At 40.4% G+C, this 21,755-nt stretch overlaps 1 protein-coding gene across 1 annotated transcript in view; it reads right to left on the bottom strand.

Annotated features, from left to right (window-relative positions):
* Positions 1-14,613, bottom strand: part of KCNIP4 (potassium voltage-gated channel interacting protein 4) — a 223,975-nt gene extending 209,362 nt beyond the window's left edge. Inside the window, exon 1 of the mRNA XM_027046156.2 lies at positions 14,263-14,613. Coding sequence (XP_026901957.1) covers positions 14,263-14,374 — 112 coding nt within the window. The 5' untranslated portion in view covers positions 14,375-14,613. The remainder of the gene's footprint in view (positions 1-14,262) is intronic.
* Positions 14,614-21,755: the final 7,142 nt, after the last annotated feature.

Genomic DNA, 21,755 nt, shown 5'->3' with positions numbered 1-21,755 from the left:
TAAAAAAAAGAAATTTTGAATTACAATACAGTCAGTGCCTTGTCTCTAAACTCTTCTGTCTCAAAGTTACTGGACAATTTTAAAGACCTATGAAGTTCATATAATGGTGATTTCCATCTTGTGGGCAAGGGAATAGAAGTCCAGACAGGTCTGGAGATTTGCATAGGACTCACAGCCAGCATATTTCAGGGGCAGGATTTGACCCTATGTCTTCTCTGTCTTCAAAGCTCAGTGTTTCCTAACCTCAGTATTGCTCTGCCTCAGCAAGCAAGCTCTACCATTAATTCACAAAGGGACTCTATGTGCCTAATTACTTTATCATGACCTATTTAACGTAAGAGAGTTTGACTGGATAGATTTTCATATCTTCTTAGTCAAGTATCTATAATGCTTGGGTTTAGACCTTGTTACATGAACAAAATACACCAAATTTTTCCTTGAGCTGAGTATGCCTCTAACAAGAGACATTTCTCTCTCTCCCTGCCATTTAAATTCATCTAAGAAAAATTGATGAATTTGATTGCTAAGATGGGCATGATGATTGGGAAAGGCTGGTACTGTTTCATACAGACAGAGCATCCTGATTGACAGCAGAACAGGAAGAACATCTTCAGGCCACAATGGAAATTTCCTGTCCGCACAAAATAAGATTCCTAATGTTAGCTTAGAAGCCATTAGCAATTCACCCCAGGACAGTTTCTTAACATTGAGCTGGCCAATATGGTTTTTAGGGTCGACCTTCAAAATGTCCCCTAACCAATAGCACAGTGATAGTGTGCAAACCACTGGGGATACCTACGTTACGATGGGGCAAGTGAATTGTGCAATTCCTTTAAAAAGCAATTTGCCCTTACATATATGTCCAGAGATTTGAAACATTTCATTCTCTTGTCCCAGTAATTCTTCTTCTAAGATCCTATCTTAAGAACATAATTCTATGCTGATGCATAGGGGCACTTGTACCCCAATGTTTTTAGCAGCACTCTCAACAACAGCCAAATTATGGAAAGAGCCTAAATGTCCATCAACTGACAAATGGATAAAGAAATTGTGGTTTATATACACGATGGAATACTACGTGGCAATGAGAAAGAATGAAATACGGCCTTTTGTAGCAACGTGGATGGAACTGGAGAGTGTGATGCTAAGTGAAATAAGTCATACAAGAAAGACAGATACCATATGTTTTCACTCTTATGTGGATCCTGAGAAACTTACCAGAAGACCATGGGGGAGAGGAAGGAAAAAAAAAAAAAAGAGGTTAGAGAGGGAGGGAGCCAAAACATAAGAGACTCTTAAAAACTGAGAACAAACTGAGGGTTGATGGGGGGTGGGAGGGCGGGGAGGGTGGGTGATGGGTATTGAGGAGGGCACCTGTTGGGATGAGCACTGGGTGTTGTATGGAAACCAATTTGACAATAAGTTTCATATTAAAAAAAAAGAACATAATTCTAATTATACAAACAATTTATACACAAAGATTTTATTAAACAAATTTTCAAATACTGGAAAATATGCAAATAATTTCCATGTCCTAAAATCAGGGTAAGTAATTTATACACACACATTTATAGAATATAATGTAGGCATTAAAATATTTATGAAGGATTTGTGAGCTAATATAAAAATACTTCTGCTCTAATACTGAATTTAAATCTACATAAAATTTTATAATTTTTAAGTATTATTTTGAAGTTTAAAGGAACAAGTCTATGTGGGAAAAACTAAAAGTAAAAAGAAAATATTACCAGTGTTTTCCTTTGGTGGGTCTAAGGGTATTTTCTTCATACTTCTTTCTTTTTCTGTATTTATAAGATTTCTATGATGACTGTTTATTACTTTTGTAATGAAAAACATACTCCTTCTCAACACTCAGTTTTGGTTTCCAATAATTTCAATCTATGATGTTTTTAGACTTAAGTTCACTTTTTTTTTAAATGTTTATTTATTTTTGAGAGAGAGACAGAGTGTGAGTGGCGGAGAGGCAGAAAGAAAGAGGGAGACATAGAATCCGAAGCAGGCTCCAGGCTCTGAGCTGTCAGCACAGAGCCCGATGTGGGGATCAAACACAAGAAATGTAAGATCATGACCTGAGCCAAAGTTGGACACTTAACCAGCTGGGCCTCCCAGGTGCCCTGACTTAAGTTTAATTTTATGATTTATAAATATGTGTATTAAAAAAGCTTATACACTATGTTTGATCAGACCTCAGCCCAATGGTTCTCAAGATGAGAGGAGGTGATTTTGTCTGCCTTCCTGCCCCTGGGATGTTAGGAAACACCTGGAGACACTTCTGGTTGTCACAGTTCAGGAAGAGGTGCTCTTGGCATTTAATAGGTAGAGGCCTGGGATGCTGCCAATTGTCCTAGAATGCAGAGGAGAGCAGCCATAATGAAGAATTAGCTCAAAATATTAATAGTGTCAAGGTTGAAAACCCTAAAAATTATATCAGTTCGAGGCTGTTGTGGAACTAGAACCAACAATTCTAAACTGTATAGGGAACGACAGAACATCCAGAATAGCCAAAGCAATCTTGAAAATGAAAAGCATAGCTAGAGGCATCACAATTCTGGAGTTCAAGTTATATCATAAAGCTGCAGTAATCAGAACAGTATGATTTTGGAACAAAAATAGATACATAGATCAACAGAACAGAATAGAAAACCCAGAAATGAACCCACAATTATATGGTCAATTAGTCTTCAACAAAGGAGGGAAGAATATCCAATGGGAAAAAGACAGTCTCTTCAACAAACGGTGTTGGGAAAACTGGAAAAGAATGCAAAAGAATGAAACTGGACCACTTTCTTATGCCACATACAAAAATGCATTCAAAATGGATTAAAGACCCAGAAAAATCTAGGTAAACTTCGTACTTATAGGCAGTAACTTCTTTGATATTGGCTGTAGCGACTTTTTCTTCCAGATATGTCTCCTGAGGCAAGAGAACCCAAAGGAAAAATAAACTATTGGGATTACATCAAAATAAAATCTTCTACACAGCAAAGGAACAAATCTAGCAGGAAATCTATGGCATGGGAGAAGATATTTGCAAATCACGTATCCAGTAAAAGGCTGGTATCCAAAATATATAAAGAACTTATAAAATGCAACATCCAAAAAACAAAGAATCCAACTAAAAATGGGCAGAAGACATAAACAGCCATTTCTCCAAAGAAAACTTCCAGATGGCCAACAGACACACGAAAAGCCGTTTATCATCACTTACCATCAGGAAAATGCAAATCAAAACTGCAATGAGATATCACCTCACACCTGTCAAAATGGCTCAAATCAAAAACACAAGAAACAACAAGTGTTGGCAAGGATGTGGAGAAACAGGAACACTTACACACTCTTGGTAGGACTGCCAACTGGTACAGCCACTGTAGAAAACAGTATGAAAGTTCCTCAAAAAGTTAAAAATAGAACTACCCTAAAATCTAGCAATCCCACTACTGGGTATTTACCCCAAGAATACAAAAACACTAATTCAGAGGGATACACTCACTTCTATGTTTACAGCAGCATTATTTACAATAGCCAAGATATGGAATCACCCTAAGTGCCCATCGGTTAATGAATGGGTAAAGAAAATGGGGTATATATACACACAATGGAATAGTATTCAGCCATAAAAAAAGAATGAAACCTTGCCATTTGCAACAACATGTACGGAGCTAGAGAGTAAAATGCTAAGCAAAGTTAGAGGAAAACAAATGTCATATGATTTCACTCATGTGGAATTTAAGAAACAAAACAAATGAGCAAAAGAGAGAGAGAGAGAGAGAGAGAGAGAGGCAAACCAAGAAACAGACTCTTAATTACAGAGAACAAATTGATGGTTACCAGAGAGAAGCTGGGTGGGGGGATGGGCGTAATTGGTGATGGAGATTAAGGAGTCCACTTACTGTGATGAGCACTGGGTGTTGTACGGAATTGTTGAATCACTATATGGTATTCTTGAAACTAGTATTACACCGTATGCTAACTAACTGGAATTTAAATAAACACTTAAAAAAAGATGTTGTGAAAACTCTGAGAAGTTTATCACTAAGACCTCTGAATAAATTGCCTATCCATTATCTACCCAACCTTTCCATAAGGTACTGAGAATACAGAGGTAAGTGCCTGCCTACGTGGTGCTTGAAATTTAGGAAAAGAGAAAGACATAGAAATCAAGAATTGAATGTAGTTTGAAGTGCTAAGATAGAGTACTTTAGGATAACAGAAATGGACACTTAATCCAACTAGGTGGTTCAAGGGAAGCTTCTGGAACAGATGGCTCCAGAGCTGAGCTTAAACAATGAGAAGGAGCTAATCAGGTGAAGACCGATGGGATTTGTATTCTAGAAGGAGGGACATTCAGCATGCAAGCAAAGGCATGAAGCAGGAAACAGCATGGAGCGCTTGAGAAATATAGGTTTGATAGCAATGGAGCATAAAATGGGCACAGAGGCAGAGAAGCCCCACAGTCAGAGTGTCTTTTGATGCTTGAGGAAGCCAAGAAATGCTTCTTAGAGAAGGAAGAATATGAGCCAAGAGCTGAAGGCTGAAAAATTGTTTCCAGGAATATGAGGAGGGAAGGGCTTTTGGGGAGAAAGAACAGTATATGCAAAAATGTGGCAGCTGGAGACAGCATGAAGCTATTCAAGTAACTTCGGTACAGTGCTCCTGGAACAAGAAATAGCAGAAGGAGGAAGAGAAGGGACTGGTCTGATCCCATCTTTGTATCAGATGCAAAGAACATGGAGATTTTATGTTGTAGGTGATACAGAAGACTCTTGAGCCTGATCTCAGTCCCCCCATATTTGGAGAGATTTCTGTTGTGAGAACACAAAGTCAGATTGGAAGAGAAGGGGTGGGGGGGATGCAGTTAAGATGGGAAAAGTATATTGATGTAAAGAGTCCATCAAAAAAGGAGCTGAGAAACCCACTGATAAGTATTTGTTGAAGCTCCATTATATACTCTCTACTGCTCTGGACCCAGTGGAAATACAAGGAAAATTGACTCTGTACTGAGGTAACTGAAGAGAAAATGAATTACACAAATGACGTGATTTGGTGAACAGTGCATGAAGGTTTATTATTATTGTGTTATGTTGTATAACATATATCAAGACTGACTGAATTTAGATTAGGATATGAAGACAGGGAATAGGTTCTAGTGAGGGCTTACGTGAAGAAATATGGGTGTATTTGAGTAAATGAGGCATTGTGGGAGAAAAGGGAATAAAATGTGAGTCAGGATTTAGAAACTGGGATCAACATGAGTTATCCTTGAAAATGTGAAAATAGGTTTGATCAATTGTCAGTAGTTCTCAAGAATGAGTGATACCGAGTGCTAAAAGTGTCACCCAGATTTAGCTCAAAGCTCACCTTTGCAAGTCCTTCCTGAACCTCCACCCCTTTCTAAATAGGACTGACTAGTCAGTCTCTTCCGTATGTCCCTGGAGGGACACGCACATCCTTGCACAGATGTGAGACCGGGGCAATTTACTAAACCGATGTGTTTGCATGTTCATTTGTATATAAACCCCTATTCACCAAATCTGTGCTTTCAGTTCCCAATTACTAGCACAGTGCCTGGTACAAGGATTACATTTAAAAACCTTTCTTTCATGGATAATTTGTTAAAAGAACAGAACATGCCCAAGATGGTGTCACATAGGCCAAGTCATCAAACCAGGGCTTAATGCCTTAACTAACTGCAGTTTCAACCTCTCCCAGAAATGTAAGCTTTAACCTGTCAGTCAGGAATTTTCTGATAAGCACCAATGAGGTAATTTGTCACAGGAGTGCCCTCCATCCCTCAAAGGAAGATGACTTATTCTGTGTGATAATGTTCCCTGGTCTTCCCCCTAAGGAAATCGACTTTGCCTGGAAAAATCCTTTCTTTTCTTCTGCTATTAACTCTTTGCCCCACTTTCCTTCCCATAAAAACCTTGCATTTCGTACAACTCCTCAGAGCTCCCTCTGCTTGCTAGATGGGACGCTGCCTGATTCATGAATCATTAAACAAAGCTATTTAGACCTTCCTATTTACTCAGTTGAGTTTTTGTTCTTTAACAGACTGAATGAATGACTATGTTTAGGAAGAGGTATGATGGATGTGAAGAACAAAGAAAGCCGTGATACTAATGTTAGAATACTCAGTATTTGTTGAACTCTCAGCTCCAGGCACTGGGCTAAGCAGAATTGTAACAGATATTTAGTTTTCTTCTCACAATACTCTTGTGACGTAGTTACTATTATTCTCCCCATTTTACATGTGAGAAAACTGAGGTCAAGGTGGAAAATAAACCTTGACTGAGACCATGTGGCCAGTGAAAGGTAGAGATGTGTAGTGACTTCAGGTCTGTCTCACTTCGAGAAATGTGATCTTACTCAGGATTTGAATATCTTTCATTTTCAAGAAATGGAAAGGGCATAATGCCACCTGTCCGAGAGGCAACGATACCTAAAATGAAAAGCAGTAAGAGGGCATCCCAAAATGTCTAGCCCCAGCGCTGACTCATTGTGTGACAAAATCATGCGGATGCCTTACTTTATATAATGACCTCTACATTGGCCTGAATATGCAGAATCAGGGAAGAGAACACATTTTATTGGACAAAGACATACGTGCTAATTCAAATTATTTGCTGATTTGGCAGATAATTTCATCAAACCCCAAAGAGGGACTAGACCCCTCTCCATTCAATGAGAATGAAGGCTCAGAAAATCTAGACAAGTCTCCAAAAAGCAATATCTCCCCAACCTCAGATCCCTTCTCAATGGGTTCCTTTACTGCCAGCTCTAGAATAGGGATTGGCAAATTACAGGGACAGGCCAAATTGATCCTGCTGTCTGTTTGCATTCTCTGCATGCTAAGCATTGTTTTACATTTAAAAGGTTAAAAAATAAAACTACAAAAATTATATCTTGTGACAGAATAATTATGTGATATTCAGATTTGCATGTCTATCAAGAAAGTTTTATCAGAGCAGAGCCACATGTATTCATTTGTATATTGCCTACGGCTGTTTCTGTACTGTAACGGAGTTGAGTAGTTATAATAGACAGCATGTCCTCAAAGCCTAAAATATTTACTATAGAACAAAAGTCTCATCACTGCTCCAGAATAAAGTTTAACAGGTGCCAAAGAACTCCGTGAACACATTGCTCACATTATGGGTTTATTGCCTAACTCGGTGTTTCTCCAACCGCTGGCCCTCGACAGCTGTGTTAGCTTAAAGTGAGAAATCCTTAGAAATGTGAATTCTCAGACCCTAACCTAGACTTAGTGCATCAGAAACTTTGAGGATACAGTCCAGCACATCTGTGGTGTATCAAGTCATGTAGGTAATTTTGATACACAGTAAAATTTGAGAACCACTGGTATAACTCAAGGAATTTGAACATCTTATCCCAACATAATTACAAGCAAGGCATTTATTTATTGGCTCCTATTTGTCTTCAAGGCACTAGCTACATGTTTCACTTATATTTTTGTATTCCGTAGAACAATCTTGAAAGGTTGGATTTATTGGCCTCATTTTACAGAAAAAGGAACTCAAGCTCAGGAAGGTAAACTTTAAACTTAGATCTGTCTGCTATATACCCTATACACCTGCCTCTCACCTTACTCTGCCCTCCTTCTGATCATGTGTGAGGAGAAAACGGACCCCTTCCATTCTGAGGGAGCTGCCCTGCTTTATCAACTGGGCCTTCGTGTTCCCTTAGTGAATTTAAGCAAGTCCAATCTCACAGAATATCAGCATCAGACAAGATCACTCTGTACCTTTGATCAATCAAGACAAAAACAAGACCACTCTGTAATTATATGTGAGAAGAGGCATAAATATGAACTCTGTGTAAGCCACAAAAATGACCAAATACCCCCCATCCTAGTTACTATAGCTTGTTTCTTTGCCAATTACAGCTTTGGCCTCTGTCTAGTCTTCACTGCTTATAGATAAGATTTATTGAGATACTCGACCATGGAATTAGCCTGGCTTCTTGACTTAATTCAATCGAGAGCAAAGCCCCACTTCCAAAATCATAATCCCCTGACACAAGCTCAAATATTGTCAAGTCCTTTCTAATACCTCCTTACTGAGATGTTTCACTGCTTTCCATGGTATGTCTTCCCCATCTCTGCAAAGAGCAACGAAGCCAAATTGTTCAACCACAGGTGTGCTCCTGATGACCTTGGCTAGAGGCCATTGAAATGTACAACTTCTTCACCTTCATCTCTGCTCCCCGTTAAGATTCCAGCTCTCTGTTTCTAGCTGGGGTGGGGAATGGGTTCCCAAAGTAAGCAAAACTGAAAAATAATATTCCCCAAACCAATCAGTACTGAGCATGATGCCAGATCCAGAGCAGACACTTGGGGTCTTAAATGGATTAATGGACTTTTAGAAGGAACCTGATTACAAACAACGATTTCAGGAAATGACTGTTCTTTTCTAAATTACAATTCATAGCCTCCAGTTTCTATCTGTCAGTCTTTTGATCCAATGCCACACTGTGTCTTCTTGCAGACTTCCCTGAAAACTTCCAACTGGATGGGAAGGCTCTTCTCTTCGAGTTTTCCAAAACCCTTTCTCCCTCTCACCAGACCCTTTTTAGTCTTGGATTTGTTATTCATGTTTGGAGTCTAATTGGAAAAAAAAATCTCAATTTGAAAACTTTTAAGGACAGTAAAATACCCCTTTTTCCTCTATCCTCCTTCACACAGTAGGTGCTTGATATATATTTGTTCAATTTCACTTGTACATTTATGTGTTTTTTTTTTTTCCAGTCGTAAAATTGAAAGGGCTACTTTCCCTGCCAAATCAAAGCCCATGTAAGCTGGGCTTTTCCAACTCACTGCTGGGTATCGCATTTGGAATTATTTCCCATGGCCGTGGGGTTCTAATGAACAGCTGCTCCAGATGCCTCTGGTACATGGGTATCTCTACTCTGCAGTGGGATTTTGATCTGAAATCTCCCTCATAGAAAAAAATAAAAAAAATAAAACAATGTAGCCAACTAATCAACAGTTTCCAGGCTACCATGGAAACTTGAAAGAGGCACTGGAGGCCCTCAATTATGTAGCATAAGTAGAAGTGCACAGGCACCATTCTTCTGTGACAGTAAATGGCACTCACACCGTGATGTTTTGAGTGTCTTCTATATACCAAGCATTGTGGTAGATAGCACGGATAATTACGTCATCAAGGAGAAGGAATAAACCTGTGCTAATTCCCTCTGACATTTTTTGTTGTTATTGCTCCAGGAATTCCACATTGTGTATCACGTCCCTGTGTTGGTCTATGGTATTACCTTACCCAGAGCCCTGAATACACCATTGCTGGCTATCATATGACTATGATAAAATTTCTTTAACCATAAAAATCTAGCTAAAAGCCAACTCCTCCAGGGAGTCATTTCTGATCACTTCTAGCCCTTCCACTTGGACTTAATTTCTTTCCATTCTTTTTCTATATCTTGGACTTAACTTATGTTGATCTACCATAATGCATCGCCTTTTCTTTGTTTATATTTCCCATCTCCTTATACAAATGAGAGTTCTGTGATGGTAGAGACGATCTTTAATTCATCTTTGTATCCTGGGCCTAGCAGAGTGCCTGGAATATTGTAGACAATAGAGAAATATTTTTTAAATGCAAGTCACTGCTGGAACACAAATGGCAAAGTGATGGTCATTATTGAGGGGTGTGGGGCAGTGCATTACACTACTCTCTACACTTTGCTCTGTGCCTTTTTCCAAAATAAAAAGTTCAAAATAATTGAAGACCTTGCAAGATGTCAATATGCATATCAGAACTGTTACGTTCCTATGGTAAGTGGCGCTACCGTATCTATAACTATGACCTCTGTGTGCTTCACACTTCTTTTATCTTCTGTTAAAAAAGATATTTAAGGTCTAAAATGTTGCCCTAAAATAAAATATAATTATGCTGTGTCAGAACAAGTGCAGGCCAAGGATGTTATACTAAACACGAATTTCTGGAAAAACTGGAAATTGACAGTTCACATTATGTATTTTATTGAGAAAGGGAATCTACAGATTTTTGCCCTATTGTCTTTCACCTGAATTATTCCAAGAGCATTACTAGCATCTGCTTCCATTATTTTACTACAAATCTTCACCTACTCCCAGATAGACCCACCTAAAACAGTGGTCTGCTACGTTACTCATTTGTTTCCCCAAAGTGGAATACTTTGAATCAGTGGTTCTTCAAGGGTTAAAGAGCAAGCATACACTCTTAGCATTGAGCTTCAAGTCACCCCCTCTGCTGTATCTCCCATTTCAACTTTCAACACCCATGTGTGCAAAAGCCACTGCCCTTATCCATAAAAGCTACCTCTTGTCAGTGCTTAGGGGCACAGCTCAAGATCTTTGCTTAACCTAGAATGTTCTCCCCTCCTCCAATTTGGGAAGCCCTTCTCACATTGCAAAGTCCTGTACAACTGTTACCTTCCATGAAGCCTTCCTCTGAGCCCTTTCAAGAGGCACCACCCCATCTATGCCTCTACAGGCCATTTCTTGCTTATGTCAGTTTATCCCCTTCTGTCTTGTTTGGCAATTAGTTTCTTTTCCTAGACTGTAAGTTCACTGAGGGTACATTCTTTTAATGCTCATCTTGCACACCTCTCTACTGTCTCAGCTTAACAGAGAAATCTACACATGTTTAGAACTCAAAAGGAAATATATTATAGACTAATCTACGACACAGTGAGATTCACTTTTGGAGTGTTCCTCCTTGTTCTCCTTAGTAATGAGTGGATATGTGGAAGACCTCAAATCATCATATTAAAACCCCATTAGTCTTTTGAATCCTCTTTACAAATTGCTTTTGTTTTCTAAATGTTGAATTTCAACTGAAAGAGAATTACATTTTTAAAATAAGATTTTAGCAAAATCGGAATCTCATTTAGGTGGGAGCAGAAATGTTTCCCTTTATTCTTTTCTACCCATGGCTAATTTTCACTAGCCATCGGAGACGATGATACTAAGGTAGCATTGCTTTATCCCAACACTAATATAGACTCTCTCATTCAAACAGACTCAGAACTGCTTTCTAAGTAAATCAATGCACAGTCATACTAAATAAAATACTCTACAGTTGTACCAGAGAAGAATCATTGCCATGAGGATAGTATAAAAGTTCAACGTGGCCTAAAAGCTCACAGCTCTGCTCCGGGTCTCATCTTCATTTCTCCATGAAAAAGAATGGTTAGTTCCCTGGCCTTATCCTGGGCTGTATTTTCTAGTGCAGTCAGTGAAAAGTTTAGCAGTATACATGGGGATAGCCCTTTGGGATGCCTTATCATTTGCAGGTAGAAAGGATGATATTTTGTGACTTTCTCTGTATTTTGTGCCTTTTTCTTATTCCTCCACCTGGCTGGAGATCATACAGCCTAAGTCTGTTTCTGCTTGGATATGCCACAGCCTTAGAAAACACAGACAGGTGGCTTGGGCCAGAGTTCTCATGGTCTTATTCGATCTCACTGTTGGATTCTACCTGGATTATGGATTCATTGCCATTGACTATGTGTCACAGTCAAAATGTTGGGCAAGTCTTAGAGGCAAAGACGATCAGGACACCAGTTGGCTTGCTTTTGTTCTAATCCTGCCTCCACTCTATGATACAGTCAGTGGTCAGGCATAGCTCACTTAAATGCCATTCTTGGGTCCCACACTTGTATTGGGCTCAATGCCTTGCAGAAACTGTGTGGCTAGTGTGTAATGTTATTTCTTGTGAATGTATTTCCCTCAGATATTCTTCAGAGTGTTAGTAGACAGTTCAGGACAAGATTCCAGAATTCAGAACATTTCCCACATGTGTTTTCATTAACTCTCTTTTCCAATATTAGGGAAGAGAAATAAGTAAAAAGGGTGTGATAGAAGGAAAAGAACCATAAAGTGCTCAGTAGTCCTTAGTTTTGGTCCTGTTTCTCCTTCAGTTAGTTTTGCCTTCTGATAAATCAGTTAACCTCTCTGGGCTGTAGCTGTTCTCCTACATAAAATGAAAGAGTTGAACTAGAGCAGAATTTTCTAATATGAGCTTCATAACAAAAAAGGATTGACTTGTGAAGTAAAATTGGTTACACCTTGTGCATGATGGTAACCTATATCTTTGTATTGTAACATGATCAAGGCCTACATATTGAATCCAAGTTTGCCCCAGCTTATTCAACATTTTAAATAATATCTATAAATGTGTAGGTACGTCATATATATGTAGGTGTGTGTATAGAAATATAGATTCATATATGGATATAGGTAGTAATCGAATATGAATATGGATATCCATCCCAAGAAAGACATTTGGACTAGCTCAAAATTCTGTGATTCTAGTTGAGGGAGTCTGGTTTACAATTCTACTTTTCATATTGTTGGAAGTCAAATTGAAGGTTTCATCTGAAAACTGTCAACTTTAAGTGACATAAAAATGAACTTAAAGAATAAAAGCTGAGTCATGTGTAGGGGTCTTAAACCTGGGGACTCTGACTTTAAATGCGTACCTTGTCAACATTGGCAATGAAAGAACTGTGTGCTACCCCATAGCTCTGTGAAGGTTGACTTCCTCAATACCCCCATGGCTGTTTTCCTTTAGCGAATGCTACATCTAGCTATGAAGCCAAGCTATGTTGAGTATTATGCACTTAATTTGGGTGACTATGGCTCAACCTAGTTCAGAGAACAAAAACTAATATAGTGATAAAATTTAACAGAAGGAAATTATTCCCATCAAAGAAACTGCAATGATCTCATCTGCATTTTATTATGATAACAACGTTAGCACACTGAGGCAGAATCTCAAAATAATGCAAGATTATAGTGTAGTACTTGAAGAAGTTTGCTTATGCATTGTTTTCCTTCCAGGGGTTAAATACAATCACCGTGTAATATGAGAAAAGGAAGAAATTAATTTCTGAAGTTTTATTTAATCCCAATACATTATTCTATTGTGTGCCTAAACAGAACTTGCCACAGAGTGAGAATACTTACAAGACGATATGAAAATCAAATGGGAACTTCTTACGTTCTTATAGTGATCTAAACAGTTAGAACATAACAAACAAACATTTTAAACTTTGTTAAAAAAAAAAAAGACTTCCTAAAGATAAAATACTTTGACCATTATAACATATTAGCAGAAACAACCTGTGTACCGGATGTAGTTTGGGATGATGTCATTTTAGCTAAGCATGGGCAGGCTAAATATTTCCATCATCTTCCAACATTACACACAATGTGAGAAGTGAATAGTCATAAATAACTGGGCAATAGAAGATCGAATCCTGATCCAGAAGGAATATTAGCAAGTGTCTTAGGAACTCCATTCTTTCGCTTGAGAAGAAAGGAGAGCTTAGATGTAGAATTGATCTTGAATGCTGAGGTTTAAATGATTCAAAGTATGTCATTTCAGCAGAAAAACTATTTCATGAAAAAATACATGTGCATATATAGAGTGTATATATATATATATATATATATATATATATATATTCACACACACACACACACACACACACACACCTATTCAAATTGTTAAAGCAAAGTTAATCAACATTTTTTACCCCATCCTTGAATAATAAATTGATATGAGTAGTAAAATTTATATTAGGTGGATAAAATACTTGTTGGTAGCAACAATGATGTCCCGTGCACAGGAGCTCCCACTCAAAAGACAAATGAGCAAAGTGGCTCACTGGGAAATGTAAATGAAACACTTTTGCAAATTAAGTGTTCGAAGCACATTTTTGCTAAGCACCCATTAACTCAATTTTAACCGAAACGCTTACCCATTTTATATCATAATCAACAACTCAGCTCCACCCCCGCACCTCCTAACTAATGAGGCACACACAGATATTTCCCCATTCCTCCAGAGAATGGAATTCTTAATGACATTAAGGCGTGGTAGCCATCATGAACTTGATGACCAAAAAACAACCTGTATTACCACCCCAGAGTAGAGCCCTAACTTGGCACCATGGAAATATATTTAACCCACAATATAACCCTGCACTCAATAGCTTTCAAACAGAAAGACCGCGGGTACAGTATCTCTTCCCTCCCAATGTCAAATATCTCGGTAAACAGAAACGAACTGTCCAGTGCTAGGCTGCTCCATGTCAAGCATGCAATATTTTAAAACTTTGACTTTGGGTATTAAGTAAGCCTCCTCAACTTCTGCAGCGTCTGTATCCAGTTCTGAACCAGACCTGACCAACCGCACAGAGTGGGAGCGACCACTTTACCTTCGGAAAAATCAATCAGTCCCAGCAAATGAAGCAGCTTCAGAGATGCACATATAATCACAACAATACCCACTGTTTGCAGTCCTTCCGACTCCCACTCGAGAGTCAACATCTTTCAAGCTGGCAGAGCATCCCAGCCTCCGGCCCCCTTTGGAGCGGAGGGAGTTAATTAGAGAATCCGAGCAAGCTCTGGCTTGGAACAAAGACTCGCGAGGGGGAAAAGTGAGCAGCTCCTCGCAGACGCACCGGGCGGAGCAGCGGCCCCCCGGGGTGAGGACCGACCCGGGCTGGAGTCCAGCCTCTCATGCTGCTGCTGGCATTTCCTAGGGGGGTCCCCCCAACCACAGCGCGCCGGCCTCCCGGCTCTGCGCGGCCGCCAGCGGGTCCTTGCACTTAGGGCTGCGAGGGGAGCATCTGTTGGAGAACGGGGGACTTTGCTGTGTCCGTGGAGAGGAGGGACACTCCCAGGAAACTTGCCCCGGAGAGCACGGCCGCGCTCCACGCGCTGACGACGCGGCGCGGGCTGGGCAGGCTGGCTGCGCGCTAGTTTGCTGCCTGGGAAGCCGGCGAATGCCCCCTTTTCGCCAAAGCAGCGGCTCTCGCCTCCCGGAGCTTGCGCCAGACAGCTCAGCCCCCTCTTGGGATGCTGGGACAAAATCGGCTTTCGCGGCTGCTGCCTACAGCCCCTTCTAGAAAGCCCCCCATGGAAGCCCGTGGGCACTTTTTCTAGGGAGAAAAGTGCAGGAGCAAAAGAACCATGATTCACTGTCTTTGTCACCCGGGAGCATCTAAGCCGCCTCCCACCTGCCACCCCACTGGGGCTATGTGGTCCCCGCTGACACAGGAGAACATTTTTAGGGAGTCTGATTTAGTCCTTACATTTACAAACCTGAAGGGGTGGAGGATGGGGGCAGAGCAGAACCTTGTAGGAACACTGATGTTCAGTAACTGCCCGCTGGAGGGGGACTGCACTATCCTCCTTTCAAAGCCAAGTTTCACAAACTTCCCTGATCATAAAAATCACCCAGGGGTGTTTTTCAAACATGCTCTCTTGTGGACAGTCTGATTCAGAGCGTTCTGGATCAAGAACAAGAAGCTAGACGACTCTTATCAGGAAAGGGTGGGTTAGGGTGTCCTGAAGGATCCCATGGGGTGTTCTGCCACAAAACCCACCAAACATCCTAGCCAGCTTTGTGGAATGGTCTAGGACTCTGGGCTATCAGGACCACATTGGTTTAATCACCTGCCAATTTCTTCCTCTAGGCTGAAGCCCAGGCCCACAGTGCTGGTGAAGAGAATCATTTGGGACCCTGTATGTAAAAGAGGTTTTAGGCCCTGGAACTCACTATGAAAATAAGGGTTTATGAAAAATATCTTAGACCCTGGGGGGCATTTCCTGGTTCTGCTACTTTCTGGCTATGTGATTTTCTTTAAGAACCTTACTGTCTCTGAAATCAGTTGCTTTTCTGTGAAACTGAGATTGTAATACCTTATTTAAAGTTCTCCATGTAGGGGTGCCTGGCTGGCTCAGTTGGTTAAGCTTCCAACTTGGCTCAGATCATGATCTGATTTGGCTCAGATCATGATCTCCATTTGGCTCAGATCATGATCTCACAGTTTGTGGGTTCAAGCCCCACGACAGGCTCTGTGCTGATAGCACAGAGCCTGCTTGGGATTGTCTCTCCCTCTCTCTCTCTCTCTCTGCCCTTCTCACACTTTCCCTCTCTCTCTCAAAATAAATAATAAACTTTAAAAAAATTTAAAGGGAATTGTGAGGGGTGGGCACCTGGGTGGTTAGCATTGGTTAGCATCTGACTTCGGCTCAGGTCACGATCTCATGGTCCGTGAGTTGGAGCCCCATGTCAGGCTCTGTGCTGACAGCTCAGAGCCTGGATCCTGCTTTGGATTCTGTGTCTCCCTCGCTCTCTGCCCCTCCCCCACTCACGCTCTGTCTCTCCAGCTCTCAAAAATAAATAAGTATTAAAAAAAATTTTAAACATAAAGGGAATTGTGGGAATTAAGTGTGGTGGTAATAATGGCTAACATTTACTGAGCATTTAGTATGTGCTCATCAAGAGTATGTAATTTATCAACAATTAACTCATCCCCACAACTCTGTTTGGTAGGTGTTATGATCATCTTCATTTTATAGGCAAGGAAACTGAAGCATAAAGAGGTTGTCCTGTCAAAGCTGTGGTGGGCTGAGTGCTTGGTAGGCAATAGGCATTCATTCATTCATTTGGTTCTTTATTAACATTATTAACCTGGTACTATGAGCAACAGTACATGAATGATAAAATGGAAAGTGATGTCCAATCCTATCCTGTGGGGACGTATGATATAATAAAGGAGGCAGGCATGAACTCGAACTTGACTAGCACTTGAAGAGATCTCTCTGTGAAGTACAGTGGGGGCACAAGAATGAAGAGCCAGCTCCACATGGGGAGAGATGGGTGGTGATAATGGGAGGGAGACTTTATAGAAGAGGTAACCGTAAAAACGGTAGTTCTCATTATTATTAGAAGTTACACATCATACACAGGCTTTGGGGCACACAGTCTTAGGTTAAATCCTGGTTCTGTCACTTCTCGCTTGCTGTGTGACCTTGGGGAAGCCGCTGCATCTCTGAGTTTCAGTTTTCCAAGTTCAAGATGGGAGTGCACCTGCCCCCCTTCTTGTTATTAATAGGAGAGTTACCTGTGGAAAGCTGAGTCAGGTTCCTGCTCAGCAGGTGGCAAGGCCAACACTTTAGAGGCTCTGGTGGGTCTAGACGGATGAAGAGACTTTGCTCCTCGCTGGTCCTAGCACCCTCTCTGGGCACCTGAAATACACTTGGGCCACCAAGTTGGCTTTTATGATGGTGCTTTTCATTTTAGGTTATATGTTTATGGGCAATATCTGTCTACTTGCCCAACCACCTATCTATCTAAACACATTGTTTTCAGTTTGTCAGCAAGCCAGTGAAGGGGAAGCAGTTCTTGGAAGATGACTGGTAAGGAAACGTTTTAAGTATCCATTCTCTGAAATGCCTGCAAACATTTGGCTATAGGACATCCAAAGGTTAAAAAAAAAATAAAGAAATTAATTAGGTCAAGTTAGCTGTAACTATGTCTTTTAATCCTATACAATGTCATATTAAAGTTTAAAAAAGAAAAACAACTAAGGTACAGAGAAGTGATATGATCTGACCAATGTCACACAGCTAAAAAGCTCTAGATGCAGAATTTAAATTTTTTTAATGTTTATTTTATTTTTGAGACAGAGAATGAGTGGGGGAGGGGCAGAGAGAGAGAGAGAGAAGCAGAATCCAAAGCAGGCTTCAGGCTCTGAGCTGTCAACACGGAGCCTGATGCGGGGCTCAAACTCGTCAACCACGAGATCATGACCTGAGCCGAAGTCAGACTCTCAACCGACTGAGCCATCCAGGCGCCCCAAAATGCAGAATTTAAACACTGCTTTGTCTGATTCCGAAATTCATGATTCTCCTTTTACACCCCTCAGCAGGTTTCAGAAAATAGTTTTCCACTGAATTCTTGATTTATAGACTTAGGCAAAGAATTTTTAATTGTCACATCTCATTTTCCTGGAAAGAAATCCCCACCATCTTTGAAATTCACAAAAAGGCCCACGGACATAATTTTGTTGATTCCAGGCAGGACTTCGCTTCAGAACGATGGCATTCCTAACATGAGATCCATGAACTGAGAGTGTTGGCAGCCCAGCCAATCCCCATCTGCATTAGCTACCTCTACCACTTGGTTTTCTAAGCTCGTCCTGTTAGTTCCAGCTACAGGATCTTCTGGCTCTCAAGAATGCCAGGGGCTCTGTCACAGGCACCCCTCCACAGCAGGATTCTGGAAGCTAACAGTGCCAACTATGAGTTTCATTATCATATGACCAGTCTAGGGAACTGGGGGACACCTGAGGAAGAGTGTATTTCTAGGGCAATCTTGGGAAAGAACAAGTGGCTATGTGTTTCTAAAAAAATAATTCCAGGGGTGCCTGGGTGGCTCAGTTGGTTAGGCGTCTGACTTCATCTCAGGTCATGATCTCACTGTCTGTGAGTTTGAGCCCCATGTCAGGCTCTGTGCTGACAGCTCAGAGCCTGGAGCCTGCTTCAGATTCTGTTTCTCCCTCTCTCTCTGCCCCTTCCCCACTCACGCTCTGTCTGTATCAAAAAGTGAACAAACCTTAAAAAAATTAAATAAAAAATAAATAAATAAATAAATAATTCCAGGTGATGGCTCTATAATTTTATTACAGTAGCTTCTTAGCCCCAACCTAGTTTGTTACATTAAAATATGCCTCGACTTCCTCTCCTTATTCGTAGGCTCACTCCTTTCTGTGCGTTGTGGTGGATGTCCAGTAAAGATCTGTCTCCCACACCAAAAGAAAAGAATGTCAAAGGAATAAACTAACATCTCCTTCTCACTGACTCTAAGCCCGGTACCATATTATGTATTTTACATGTATAAATTTATTTAATCTTACCCTACACTAATAAGGGAAGTGTTATTATTCCTATTGCAAAAAAAAATAAATAAAATAAATAAAGCTGAGGGTCATTTAGATTATTTTTACAAAGTTATGTTCAATAAGGGGGCACAGCCATGATTTACACCTGATTTACTCCATTATGTCTGCTAAGAGTTATGCAGAAGGTGTAATGCCAGGCACTATTCTAAAATCTTCACACCTATTAACTACTTTAATTTTTTCATAATTCTATGAGATCTATATTATTGCTCTGGTTTCAAGGAGAAAGTTCGGGCTTTAAAAGATTAAGCAATCAGCCCAATGTCTTATAGATAGGACTTGGCAGAGTTGGGATTTGAACTTGGGTATCCCGGGTGTCAGATTCCACACACAGGAAGTAGGATGTAGGGGAAGCAAGGCCTCAATGTGGTTGGCATTATCTAGAAGATTCCACTGAAGATAGAAGCTTAATCTAGGATTTTATTTTATTTTATTTTTAGAAGTTTATTTATTTATTCTGAGAGAGAAAGAAAGCATGAAGGAAGGGCAGAGAGAGAATCCCAAGCCAGCTTCATGCTGTTAGCACAGAGCGGACTGAGATCTCAAACTCCCAAACCGTGAGATCATGAACTGAGCTGAATTAAGAGTTAGATGCTCAACTGACTGAGCCGTCCAGGTGCCCCTGATCTAGGTTTTTAAAAACAAGCGAGGAGAGGAGGAATGACTTTCCCAGGAGTAGAAATGGGCACACATTAGGGCATAATTCATAGTGCATAGCTGCACTGAGGCCTCTGAAGCAGGGAAGAAAAATGGGGCTGGAAAATTGTTGTTAAGAGGCCTCTTAACATCTTAATAGAGCAAGTAATGAGGACAGGGTTGGTGTGTGACAGTATCTCTTCTAAATTTAAGACTTTCTCACCAAAATGACGAAAGCTATTCGCTTCCCTGTGCCTTCAGTTTTATCCCCAGTGCTCACCTCCACCCCAAACTATATCACGTCCCTCTGTCTTGGGGTTTCTCAATTACTTGGAAAGATCCCTAAATGTTCTCCAGATAAACTTTCTACTCAAACATGTCAGGACTCACGCTGTTTCACTTAGCTGCAGGGCTCATTCTGAAAGGTTCCTAAATGCGTCTGGAATGGATTTCTTTAAAATATGTATGTTTGCCCATTAAACAATTAAGCATCCAACCTTCTGGCCTGAGTGCCTATTGAGTCCGTAAGTGGGGGGAGGGGGGGAGATAACTTCCACTTTAAGAAATGTCTAGCAATATCGCACTAATGTATCTTGAACATAGGTCTCCTGTATAATCAAAACTTATGCAGTATATAAAAACAAATTAGCATATTATTTGGAAATTCAACCAGGAAACATTCCCAAGAATATAATCTCCTTACAGTTTATGACTTTTTGCCTGAGCTGGTTTCCTTTTCCATGTAATTGTACTGTGCACATTACACAAACTGTCTCATTGAATCACTGCAACCCACCAAACATTAGGTATAATTACTAATTCCATTTTATAGATGAGGACACTGGAATGCCAGCGCTTAAGTAACTTGCCCAAGATTATAAAAAGAAAAAAAATCAGAATATGCCACTCCAAAATATGCTACTTTGGCATAATGATTATGTTGAGCTCAAGGCATGTGAGAATCAGCAAATGCAAGATTTCTCAGTCCTCCTCTTATCTCCCCAACCGTGGCATAAATTTCCCTTTGTGAAGCTGCCCAACCCTTCTGTACAAGGAATCAGAAAGCTACTCTTATCAATGGGGATTGAGAGTCAGCACCATGATCAGTCTGCATAAAATATCCTAACTAAAAGAAGCCTTGTCTTTTATTAGTTTCCCTCATATACTTCCTAGTCATTTCCCCACGATTTATCATCCCTTGAAGCCCAAACTCCCTTTCTTTTGTTAAAGTGGCAATAAGCCTTGGAATCTAATTGCTTGTTTCTATGAGTTTTACTTCTTTTCGGTGAATGTCCATACATATAAAATAAAAATGGTATGCCTTTTCTTCTGTTAATATGTCTTTTGTTTATCTAATTTGCAGGCCTCCAGAAACTGAACCTAAGAGGGCAGAAGAAATATTTTTTTCCTCCCTGACAATTACATGCTAGATGTCAAGGAGCTGGGATTTAGCCTCAGAAATTCTCACTCAAGCTTCAGTATCCTTACATCCATGGGGTATCATTTGTAAAGATCACTACTTTTGTTTTATTTTGTTCTTATTGTGGCCCTACAAAACAAAGAGAGACAAGATTTAAAATACAAACGGCAAAAGAATGCAAATGGCTTCCAGAAAGGTAGCAGGTGGTGTGGCACTTACCTCACCTTGAAATGTAAATGCTTATTATCAAGTTCTTTCCTGGAAAGGAGATCAAGAGGGCAAAGAAAAGACAAATGAGATGAGGGAAGGGGCTCAGGAGATAAGGGAGAGGAAGAAGAATTGAAGGGATGAGAGAAGAGAAGAAGAAAAAGAAGGGGGAGACATGAGGGAAGAGGTAAGCAATGCTCTGTGAGAGTCAAGAACACAGAGCTGAAGGTGGCCTGTTTTCTGCTTGTGACATTTTCAGACTTCCTGGGAGATAAGATCTAAAATAGAAGTAAACCAGACTATAGGAAAGGGTTGAGCAAAGGGTTAATTCTTCCTGAACTCATCCCTCTTCCCTGGTCCATCAAGCTCTGGGGCCCCTATAACTAGTAATACAGACTGTCTCCTTCCCTCCACTTTCTCAACCAAAGCCTGGAAATTGAGCAGATGGCTGTAAAAGCCTAAGAATGGCATCTCCATGGATATTGCTCTACCCATTCTGCAAAGAATATTTGTAGAAGTCTCCAGGTCCTTCTCTGAGAGCACTTCTTTTTTTTTTAATTTTTTAACAATTTATTAATTTTTTGAGAGAGAGAGAGACAGCATGAGCAGAGGAAGGGCAGAGAGAGAGGGAGGCACAGAATCTAAAGCAGGCTCCAGGCTCCAAGCTGTCAGCACAGAGCCCAACACAGGGCTC

Source organism: Acinonyx jubatus, chromosome B1 (assembly GCF_027475565.1).
Source record: "Acinonyx jubatus isolate Ajub_Pintada_27869175 chromosome B1, VMU_Ajub_asm_v1.0, whole genome shotgun sequence".
Classification (NCBI taxonomy): Eukaryota; Metazoa; Chordata; class Mammalia; order Carnivora; family Felidae; genus Acinonyx; species Acinonyx jubatus.
Note: the sequence above shows the minus strand (reverse complement) of the source record. Positions and strands in the feature narration are given on the sequence as shown.